Source organism: Octopus bimaculoides, chromosome 4, assembly GCF_046866305.1.
Source record: "Octopus bimaculoides isolate indiv1 chromosome 4, ASM4686630v1, whole genome shotgun sequence".
In the NCBI taxonomy this organism is placed as follows: domain Eukaryota; kingdom Metazoa; phylum Mollusca; class Cephalopoda; order Octopoda; family Octopodidae; genus Octopus; species Octopus bimaculoides.
The window spans coordinates 3,660,529-3,672,766 of NC_142931.1; the positions used below are offsets into that span (position 1 = coordinate 3,660,529).

At 36.1% G+C, this 12,238-nt stretch overlaps 1 protein-coding gene across 41 annotated transcripts in view; it reads right to left on the minus strand.

Moving 5' to 3' along the window:
* Positions 1-1,555: 1,555 nt before the first annotated feature.
* LOC106881718 (forkhead box protein P4) overlaps positions 1,556-12,238 on the minus strand; it is a 543,812-nt gene continuing 533,129 nt past the window's right edge. For all 41 annotated transcript variants that reach the window (XM_089350188.1, XM_089350182.1, XM_089350175.1 and 38 more), the window contains 3 exons: positions 11,814-11,892; positions 7,120-7,253; positions 1,556-3,031 (listed from right to left, as the gene is read on the minus strand). In XM_089350188.1, the coding sequence (XP_089206314.1) occupies positions 2,440-3,031; positions 7,120-7,253; positions 11,814-11,892 (805 nt within the window). In that variant the 3' untranslated portion in view covers positions 1,556-2,439. The remainder of the gene's footprint in view (positions 3,032-7,119; positions 7,254-11,813; positions 11,893-12,238) is intronic.

A 12,238-nucleotide genomic window follows, 5' to 3' on the forward strand; every position in this document is an offset into this window, starting at 1 on the left:
ATGGTGAACAGAAAAGGACAGAAGACAAGGAATAATACATGCACGCATGCACCCACATTTTAATGTCCACGTTTCCATGCATCAGACTATAAATACACACACACAAATATGCATATATATGCACACCAGACACACTTGTGTACATATGAATGGATATGCATACATCATATTTATGTACATACTAAATGAATCTGTTTCATTTTGACCCATTTTCACATGTTAAATGAAAACAAATTTTTATGGATACATTTTACACATAAATACCTGTGCACACACACACACACGAATGGATGAATTTGTCGCTTAATTAGTAGAATCTCTTGAAACTCTGCTGGACGTCTTTGATCAGGTATTGTAATAGTTTCAGAAGAGACTATAAAATATAAATAACTTAAGGTAAAGTGGAGGGGATGTGTGATAAATAATGAAGAAATAGATGGAACTGTCAAACTGGAAGATGATTCATAATGATATCAATAATGTTGACTTAGATAACAGATAAACCCCTGGATAAGACACTAGTCCTTTGCAGATAGTATTTCCCAGTAAAAAGTGTATTGCATGTTCCCTCCCAACATATAGGTGAATTGAGGCACATAGAATGAAGGAGAGCTTGCAAATTGAGACAAATATTAACAACTCGGAGTTGAAGATCATCCCTCTCTGCATTGTCATCTCAGAAACCTGGACTGTGATGCTTCTATTTGCTGTCCTCATAGAATAAAGTGTCTTACCCCCATTCACAACAAAATGACTGCATAACATGACTCCCACCATCAAAAGGGACACCAGTTACTTTATCTAGTCAGTTATTTCATGTAAAATTGAAGTACATGGAAGACAAAATAACTGGGAAGTCAATGAAAGGATGAAGAAATGGTAAGGATGAACGGCAGGGGAACGTGAAGAAATAAACCAAGGGGGAATGATATTTCTACCAGAAGGTAAATGAGGAAGAAAACATTGACGAAAAGAAAAATGATTATTTTTTTCCCAAAATAATTTTTTTCCTAAATGAAAAAAAAAAAAATTCTTTCTCATTTCTCTTCTTGTTTTCCATATTTGGGGTTGTTTTAATTTCTTTCATTTTAAAAACCTGCAAAATGAAAATTCAATGTTGCTCCATCTTTGGGAACTGACAGAAAACATTTTATATACAACAAAATAATACTCTTCTCATTTTTTTGTTTTGTTTTGTTTGTTTGAGTGTGAGTGCAGCAGCAACAGTCGTACTACCACTACTAACAATGGTAATAGTACTAATAGTTGTAGTAGTAATTATAGAAAGGGTGAGGTAACCAAATTGGGACGATTGTCCAACACACACACGCATATCTTTTGAGTTGTTTTCCTGAAAACCACACATCTTCCCCTAAAACACACAAATCTGTTTAAAAATATTTTTTCTCTCTCACTTCCCCCCACCCCAACATATACCTGATTTCTTTATATCAATTGTTTTTTTTTTTCTTTCCTTCATCATACATTTAATTAAACCAGTCTTACCAAAACCATTAATTAACAAACTAAAAAAAAAACACAGGAGGAGGCAACACTGATTCATTTGTTTTTTGTTTTTGAAAACCAATTTAGAAATCTCTTCAAATCCACAATAAATTCTTTATTTAAAATCTTTCTCCCTTCCGGTTATTTACCATGTCTCTCTCCCTCTCGTGCACTCTCTCTCTCTCACACACACACACTTTCATTCTCTCTCTCTCTCTCAGACACACACATTCTCTCCCTCTCTGTCTTTCTCATTCCCTCTTTCTATTTCCTGAATGTTTTTGTCCTTTCATTTTTGGTTTATTATTATTATTATTATCATTATGACATTTTAAAAGTTTATAATTTTTTGTCTTTTTTTTTTTGCCCAATATTTATTTCCTCCCTTTAGCCATCATCATGATGATGGTTTGTTCCTTTTTATTTATTTTTTGCTCTGTTTTATTCCAAAGGGAGAAATGTTAGTCTTAAAAAGATATTTGGAACTGCATTTACCATAATTAATGAGTTTAACCCTTTAGTCTCTCAGACGGGTACAACTAATTAATGATTCTAATGAAGGCTTTTCTTTTTAATATTCTATGTTGTTAATGTTGTTTTTTTTTGTTTGTTTTTACTTCGATGTGTGACATCATTGAACAATTTTTACATTTTTTTTTTTTTTTTGTAGTCTTAATGATGACACCAGTAGTAGTACTAATTAGCAGTGGTAGTGGTAATAATAATAATAATGATATTTATAATTACAACAATAACAGTTGTTACCAGCATCGTCTTTGTTAACAATTTACACCGATACTATTTTTATTATTGTCATGATTATTATTATTATTATTATTATTATTATTAATTGTTTTGGCATCGTTGTTGTTATCACTAGTCTTGCTTTATTTCCAGAAATTATGAATGATTGTCATCTGAACTAAGTACCAGTTATGCATCTGGGGAATGTGAAGCCAAATGACTAGCAGAAGATGAAGGATTTCGTACATTAGATTCTAGTCTATCAGATGCAGAGACTGGTGATGGTGGTGGTGGTGATGATGATGTTGGTCGTGGTGGTGGTGGTGGTGGTGGTGCTTCGTCAACCATTGAGAAATCAATGGCACTATCTTTAGCTTCAGTTGTTGCTACGCTGTCTGTCGGTGATGGACATGGATCAGAGGTCTGATTCATCGCAGCAGTTTCACTCGATACCGAGCACATACTTGATGGCCCGTCAGCAGTTGAACACAAAAGTGAAGGGTTTGAGGTTGGACACATAATTGATGGGGACATATCGGAGTGATCGCTAGCATGGTTACACATTACTGAGCTTTTGGACGCTCCACCAACCATAAGTGAGCTCTTTAACGCCCCTCCAACCATTGTGGGTGTCTCTGAAGACGACATTAAACCTGTCTCTGCAGGTGAACTCAACATTGCCAGTTCTGAGGGACGTAATAACGATGAGGAATGATTCATGCCATTACTTTCAATCTCACATGGAGGTTCTTGCTTGATGCTCAACAACAATTCTTCTTCACTGAAATAAATATAAACAGCAATTAAACACCAGTTAATTGATAGCACATTAGATAATTAATTTTCTGTCTGTATAACCAAACAGCCATAACTCAGTACAGATATATCATTTTTAAACAAGCATATATTTCTGATTCATACAATGAATTCATTTACAATAACATTAGGATTGTCTTGCATTATATATATACATGTATGTATGTATAATGTCAAATATATTTTGTTTTTGTATTTAGTTTGTAACATTCTGACATGAATTCATGTGTTGAATCAAATCTTGTGTCCAAGGAGGGTCATTTATGCCAATAGAAATACACACATGCACTGGTTCAATACCACTTCGTTATTATACCAACTAACAATTCAATTGTTTGTTTAATGTGTTGATTAAATATTTTCTCTTTCAGAATGCTTTCATCAGTTTTCACAGCCTCATAAATGACATACCCTCACTCTTCAACACATTTTTGACTGTCTGAGAACTGATCTTATTCTGCCTGCCCCTCTGTGTGTGTACACAGATGCATGAGAGTTTGTATGTGTATGTGTGTGGTGTAGCCAGTTGTTTTTTTAATAAGAAAGCATCTATGTATATTTTTGAATGTGTATATGTGTGTGTGATGTTAAGCGCTTGATATTTTTTTTAATAGTGTGAATGCATTTTTGTGTGTGCGTATGTGCATGTCTGTGTGCTAATGCTGTATACTGGAATTGTTCATAATTACATGCATTTATCTTTCAGGATTTCTGTGTATCCTGCTGTCATTCCAATACTACCCTATATATATATACACCTACCTGCCTATTCCCACACATGCCCTTCATGTAACACCTATATGTGTTACATGGGTAGTGGCAGAGGTGTTATGGTTCTATCATTCACCATGCATATTTTCAATTTAGTATTGGCATTGACTCATTTCTGAGATCAAACTCTCATATCTGTCATAACAATAAATCTCTCAAGTGTTTGGAGAAGATTTCAATACTAATGTGATTCAGCATGCCACTATATTGATCTTTGGCATGTTGGTAGAGTATCAACAACCATTAGCCTCTTGGCTAAACTCCTAGAAGTCTCCCAAATGTATACCATATTCCAGTTCCTACAATCACCTACCAAGCATTTTATACTGTAGACTACATTCCTCGTCTTATGATCTAATACTACACACAATGCTGTTCCTGTCAGTACAGCTGGTCTTGTCAAAAGGTTAAGTCTTACATAACTGTGTTCTGATGGACTTCTCTGGTTTTTCTACTTAACTGTTGCCTTCATAACTTTCTAAAACTTGCAGGCTAACTCTCCATTTGGCACAGCCTCTATATTACCTTTTGTCTAAAAAAGGGGGTAATGTTTGTAAAGTACTTTTATAGAAGGACTTGCTCACTCCACTCCCTTTGATTGTAATCAATAAAAACTCTGCAGATATCTGGATTTTCAAGCATGTGTGGGACAAAACAATTTCCACGTTGCTGTCAGTCGAACAGCCTCGACCTGTGGATAAACTTAATACAATAAACTCAAAGGTTAAAACCAAAATGAAATTTATATACTAACATATATACATACATAGTAACATCATCATTTAATACCCATTTTCCATGCTGGCATGGGTTGGGTGGTTTGGCAGGAACTGGCAAGGCAAAAGACAAACAGGAATTACATATTTCTTAACTGTTCCAAAGGCTCTCTATGATGCTTGTGAACGAACAGCTACATGGTAGTGAGGCATGGGCCCTAAATACAGAGGAGGAATGAAGCTAGTTTGTTCTGCTGGATGTGCAATGACAGAGCACTAGTGTATAGAGAGAAAAGTTAGGCATAAAAGGAATTAGAAAATTACTATTTGTACATCTCACAACGTGAGATATTCGTCCTAAACCAAGACTGCTATTTTATGTTGGCAAACAATCTTTACTCCAAAGTACTGTTGCTGAATATATCTCGCTGTGAGATTTACAAATAGTAATTTTATAATTTATAGATCAGTGGACAAGTTATCATTTTGAAAACCATATATTTCGAGTGGGAATTTGGCAGCACCACCTCTAGCCAAACACTTATTCTGTGCTGATGAAGGGGAATAACCCCAAAATCGTGATACACAGATATTGTTTTGAGCTGAGTGGGGGTGCTAGATTCCCTTGTTCGAAAATATAAGGACACAGATCGTGTCATATAGCCAGCTGGAGACGATGTCTCCTGGGGCTAAATTACAGCAACATTCGTCCTAAACCAGGTCTGCCATATTACGTTGGCAAACAACTTTTACTCCATAAAATAAATTCGATGTAGTTTCCAAGAACAAAGACAGTGCTGGTATGGTCATGTGATGTGTATGAATGACGACAGTGGTATAAAGAAGTTTTGATCACTTAAAGTGGATGGAACTTAAGGAGGGAGACCCCAGAAAGATATGGGATGAAGTATTAAAGGCCAATCTTAAGATGCTGGGCCTTACAGAGGAAATGGCCAAGGACCGAGATGACAAAGGACCAACAAGATGTCTGGTGCTTTGCTGTGCTCACGAAGACCGGCTTATAACAACAGAACTGAGACCCTAAAACCACATTCATAAATATTTGTGCAAGAAGGGCTTTTCCCCACCTCCATTCTCTCTGCCTGGTCAAGCATCTTTCCTATATCTCACCCCTTAACACTCATCATTTCTCTACCTATGGTTTTATTTGGCAACCAAAATCAGAGCAGACTGGGCACATACCACTTGCCCTCAGCTTAGTTATCTTTCTCTTCCTCAGAACAACTTCCATGTATTAATTATCCTCCCTGCCCACTGCTTCCACCAATCAGAGCAAGGAAGAGTGGACTTTAAAATGATGATGCAAATCTATGTGTATGTATGTATATATGTGTGTGTGTGAATCAGGTGTGACATATTCGTTTACTCATTATTCATTATTTTCAAAAATAGTTGCAAATATTGTATTAGACTTCCTAGCATTCTTTTGTTTTAAGGTTTACCTTTAATTAACTATGATGGCTCATAGAAAACATGAACAAATTGAAGCATTTTAAAATGGCTAGAATAAAGAACTGAAGTGAAAATGGTAGATATAAAAATTAAGGGTGAAAGCAAAAACTGGCCATTTTGAATTCTAAATGTCTGTAAAATATTCTTTTCTACTCTAGACACAAGGCCTGAAATTTTGGGAGAGGGGCTAGTTGATTAGATTGACCCCAGTATGCAAATGGTACTTAATTTATAAACCTCGAAAGTATGAAAGGCAAAGTTGACCTCAGCGGAATTTGAACTCAGAATGTAAAGACAGACGAAATACCGCAAAGCACTTTGCCTGGTCTGCTTAAATGCCTGTAAAATATTGTCAAAATAATAATCAATCTGTAAACTCTCATTAAACAAAATGTAAGAATTTTTCTGAGAAAATTAATAATGAATGTGTGTATATATATATATACGCTGCACACACAGGCAAATGCATGCATTTATATGAATGTGTTTAGATATGAGATAAAGAAGTGAACCCAGGAAAACACAAGACAAGGCGGTGAACCACAATCTTCAAAATTTGGGTCTCACAGAGGCAATGACAAGCAATTGTGACCTTTGGCAACTTGCTTTGCTTGGCAAGACTCATCAGGTAAAACATAGTTGCGGTCGGTGCTGGTGACACATAAAAGTACCCATGCCAGTGACACATAAAAAACACCCATTACACTCCTGGAGTGGTTGGCATTAGGAAGGGCATCCAGTTGTATAAATCAGACTGGAATCTTGTGCAGCTCCAGTCAAACCATCTAACTCATGCCAGCATGGAAAACGGACACTAAATGATGATAGATCAGTGGGGAACAATGTGGTCCTTCGATCCATCAGATCCTGTCAAACTATCCAACCCATGCCATCATGGAAAATGCACATTAAATATGGTGTGTGTGGGTGGGGGGTGGGGGAGGGGTATATATGTATATATGTGTGCGAGTGTGTGTTTATACATATATGTGTCTGTGCGTTGCTTAATGTTACATAAAATTGTGCAGAAAACAAACATGAATTAATTTGACATTTGAACAATTACCATATTCTCCTTGTTTGAGCTACTTACCTGATAGATTCTGTGTTAAGATTTCCCAAATGGCTTCCCTGGGATTTCATTGATAAATCTTCCACACCATCTACCCCTCCAGCAGATAGTTGACCATTTGCAATTAAAGAGAGGTTGTTCTCACCAAGTGCAGCCTACAATACAAAACACATTTGTTTATATTAAAATATTCATTCGTTACTTTCACTCAGCTTTTCATTCATACCTTGTTCATGGAGCAACTTGCCCAACATTGTATCATTAACAGCAACAGTTTCATACTTTCTCCCTCTACTTATATGTTTTTTCTTTGATTTATTGTTTAAATGGAAACACCTGCAGCTAATTAATGGATAGAATAACGAGTACAAGCATTTAATTAAAAGGTTTCTAGATCCTCTTTTGGCTTTAAACTGAAATATTTTTGAATGAATCAGAGATGCCTTTTATGCTTGAAAGAGAAGTATCTTGTCTCAACACTTCTATATATTGAACAAAACATCTGAGATATTGTCTGTTTGCCTATAGAGGAAGAAAATTCTTGAGAAAATTCCAAATGCAGACCAGGTATACTATTCTTAACCATTATCTGCACAGATTATTGGTTAAAAACACCTGGTAAACTCATACAACAGTGATTCTTTTCTAGTTAGCACCATAATAATCATTGGTTTCTCCCACCTACACATGGAACATGTGGCAAACTGACAATTTCTAAAGAATTTATATCAGCCACTATCCAGTTCCATGTAACTCACCTGACCAAAACTTTCCAATGAAGAAATTCCTCCATTTAACAGTTTCTCACCTGGTGGGGGATTGCACATAATGAGAAACTCTGAGTAGTGATGGAGTGCACCTTCAGATGAAAGATATGGATTATGCACATACACACACACACACACACATATCTTGTATGTACAGTTATATGTGCGACTGCTACCAATGAGCTTAGAGCTCTAAGTAAATCTTCATCCAGTCTGCTTCCAGTAGATTACGTGTGGTCTCACTATTTTACTCTGTAGCTTTACTGGTTATGATATCCAGAGCAAATGTGGCAGAAGTTATGGTAAGTTTACACCCTCTGTTCTCTACACATCTTTTACTATTGTGGTTATTGGCAACTTTCCCAGTAAAGGCTCCAGATGCACTTGATCTGTATAATACAATGCAATAAAGTATTTCGCAGATAAACTGGAATTTCACACACACACACATGTATATATATATATATATATATATATATATCCCCAATGAAGGCTAAACAAGCTGAAACTTCAAAGGTACTGTCAACACAATTCTTGCTAAATACAAAGCATAGCAGTGTCGAAGAATTCTTTGTTGCTCAAAACTGTAACCTGGTCACTGACAAAAATTGTGCCGCAGTGACCAGCTCACAGTTTTGAGCAATGAAAATGTTGGCACTGTATTACAAACAATAAATGTTTAAGTAAAATTAATGGTCTTTGAGTATTTGTGAATGGCTAACTTTAAGTCTCCCATATTGTGATTGATTTAGCTTTAACACACAATCTCAAATCAAAACATTTGCCATAAAAGTACAAATCCACAAAAAGTATTGAGTAATACTTTGGTTTAATGTAAAGTTGTTTTTATCACAACTTGACATAAAATCAAAGATTCGTACATACATATGTGCAGGGAAATGCATTATGATTTCAAATGTTAGATACTCGTCCATTGACATATATGTGTACAGACATGTATACACACACACAAACACATGTATGTGAGAAAGAAATGAAGTGAGCATAGTTCCCTGGATGTGTGATGTTAATGTGTCTGATCAATGAAGTGAATATAAAAGGAGTTACATGCAGTGTGTTGTGGTACGGGAATGCGACACAAATGGAAGATGACAGCCATAAAATGAAGAGTTAAGAACTCAAAAAGAATGGAACCTGTGCAAGAAGGAGAGCAAGGAAAAATGGTGAAGACTGATCTCAAGATGTTGAATCTCACAAAGTTAATATATATATATATATGTGTGTGTGTGTGTGTGCTTGAGAAGACCCGACAAGTCAAGTGAAACCATAACCCATGGCCTATGCCAGTGGGTGTAACCAGCCCATTTATTGGACAATAAACCTTGCTTGTGAAGACCTGTTGAGGCAAGTAAAATCAAAATTGCTGACATGGCCGACAACAGTACCACCTGATTGGCACTCTTGCCAGTGGAACATTAAAAGCACATCCAAACGTGGGGTGTAACCGGCCCACTTATAAGTACCCCTCATTTATTGGACAATGAACTTTGCTTGCAAAGACCTACAGAGGCAAGTGTAAACAAATCAAAATCGCTGACGTGGCCGATGACAGTACTGCCTGATTGGCACTCGTGCCAGTGGAACGTTAAAAGCACATCCAAGCGTGATCATTGCCATGGCCATGGATTGGCAACCGTGCCGGTGGCACATATAAAACATCATTCGAGCATGGTCATTGCCAGTGCCGCAGGACTGGCTCCCATGCAGGTAGGATGTAAAAACACCTTGTGAGCATGGTCATTGCCAGAGCCGCCTGACTGGCCTTCATGCTGGTGGCATGTAAAAAGCACCCACTACACTCCAAACCTGAGCACTGATTCCAGCTGCAAGTATAGAATTCTCCATTTAATGACCTGTCTCGTTTAAAGTTCAGACAATATATAATCTTTTTTTTTGCTCACAAATTAACTAACTGCAACAGTTTTCTATCTCCAGTTTGAAGAGAGGTTATATGTCTGCTGCCATTTGGGTCTGATGAGTCACCTATAAGGCTAAACACTTTATGGATGCAAAACCATTGGTCACTCTAAGACCAACCATATAACTAACCCTCTATAAATACATTACTGCTCTAACTTTTAGAGTGTGCTTCTCTTTTGGGTATATGATTCACTGACGCAATATATATATATATATATATACAGGGGTTGGACAAAATAATGGAAACACCTAGCATCATCATTTTGAAATATCTATAAAACCATCAAAAGCTTGTTTATTTTTATGTTTTCTTGATCTATTATTAGTGTTGCTTAATATGTTTTGCTAAAATTGCTGTTTCTTTTCAGATATCATCAGAAAAAGGTAACTAAAATTCATTAAAATGACAGATCTATCAGACTTTCAAAGAGGTCAAATTGTTAGTGCTTGTATGGTAGGCACTAATGTAACGGAAACAGCTGAAATGTTTGGGTGTCTTGAAAGTAACGACAGCTTTTGAGAAAAAGGGAAAAACCTCCTTGTCGAAACAAAACTCCAGAAGAAAACCAAAACTTTCAGAAAGGGACCGTCAGACTCTTATATGAATTGTTAGAAAGGATCACAAAAATACACCTCCCAAAATTACTGCAGAGTTTAATGAGCACCTCGAGAACACAGTTTCCACAAAAACTGTTCGCCAGGAGCTGCACAAAGCCGGATTTCACGGGAGGGCTGCAATCAGAAAACCACTACTTTCAAAAACAAACGTTGCAAAGCGTTTAGAGTGGCGTAATTGGTCCCTAGAGCAGTGGAAGAATGTTATTTTCTCGGACAAGTCTTCCTTTACATTATTTCTGAACACCAGCCGAGTATACATGTAGAGACAGCCAAAAGAAGCATTTTATCCAGACTGCCTTCTTCTAACTCGTAAACATGGAGGAGGATCTGGGATGGGGACGGGGCTATATCTTGGAAATTTGCCAGTCCAATGGGTTCCCTTCATGGCAGAATTAATAGTCAAGACTATTTAAGCATTTTATCTGATCAAATTCATCCTATGGTTGCAGAACTGTTTCTGGAGGGAAGAACAATCTTTCAGGATGATAATACACAAATTCACACAGCTAAAGTTGTTACTAAATGGCATGAGGAACATTCTAGTGAAGTTGAACATCTTATCTGGCCACCACAGACCCCAGATCTCAATATTATTGAACATTTATGGTGCATTTTCGAAAAGCAAGTAAGGAGTCGATATCCTCCACCATCATCACTACAAGAACTGGAGACGGTTTTAACTGAAGAATGGACAAAAATTCCTTTGGAAACAATTCAAACTTGTTACAATTCCATACCTTGTAGAATTCAAGCTGTAATTACTGCCAAAGGTGGTCCTACCCCATATTAAGATAAATTTGTTTGAAATTTTAAGGTGTTTCCATTATTTTGCCAACCCCTGTATGTATATATACATATATATATGTATATAGATATACATACATAGAGAGAGAGAGAGAGAATAAGCAGTTATTTTCACCACATGTTAGAATGTTGGAGGTGTGTATACATATTTATATATATATATATATATATATATACACACACACACAAAACCACATAGGTATTGTATGAAAGTAACCTGAGACAGAAGAATGTAATTAGAAGAACTGTGTGACATTTAACAACAAAATTAATACACTGAATGTTTACTACAGGGTAGGGCAGGGTTATTTCAGATTTACCCCCATTGCAGTGCGAGATATTTCAGTCAGGTTTACCCTGAGATAAGGCCAAGTATTTCAGTTTTTCACAATAAAACACAATGTTACATCAATCCTTTATGTAAACAGACTTTTAGCAGTCTGACAAATTTTGTGAATATTAATTAGAAGAAAAAAATACAAGAGATTAATAAATTTCAAAAATACCATAATTAATATAATTAATAATTTCACAAATAAACCAAATCCTTAATTGTTCAATGATTAAGAAAATAAGTGAACTTACTCTAAGACTGGCATTCAAGTTATCACCAAATAATGAAGGATCCTGGTGGTTGAGATTGGAACTCTTCATGGATAGGTTTCTGTAGAAATAAGATTTGTTAGCATGAAATTTAAATGTTTATAATAGTGATATTTATACACAAACAACTGTGCAGGGTGTATGTATTTGATATAATGATGCAGTTGTAAGCTTATGGCTGATCTATGTATTTCTGTACATCTCAACATTTTACTCTGTCTGTGTGTGCGTGCATGCGTGCATGTATTATGATTTGTTTATATTCTTATTAGTAATCCTACAATATTTTGTTTCGGCAGGTTGGGAGGAATGGGTTAATGATTTCCAGTGAATCTTTCATAAAAGACAAACTGGACTGAAATAGGGCTGACTTTCACAGGGACATAAATGATGTGGTGTTTGTGAAT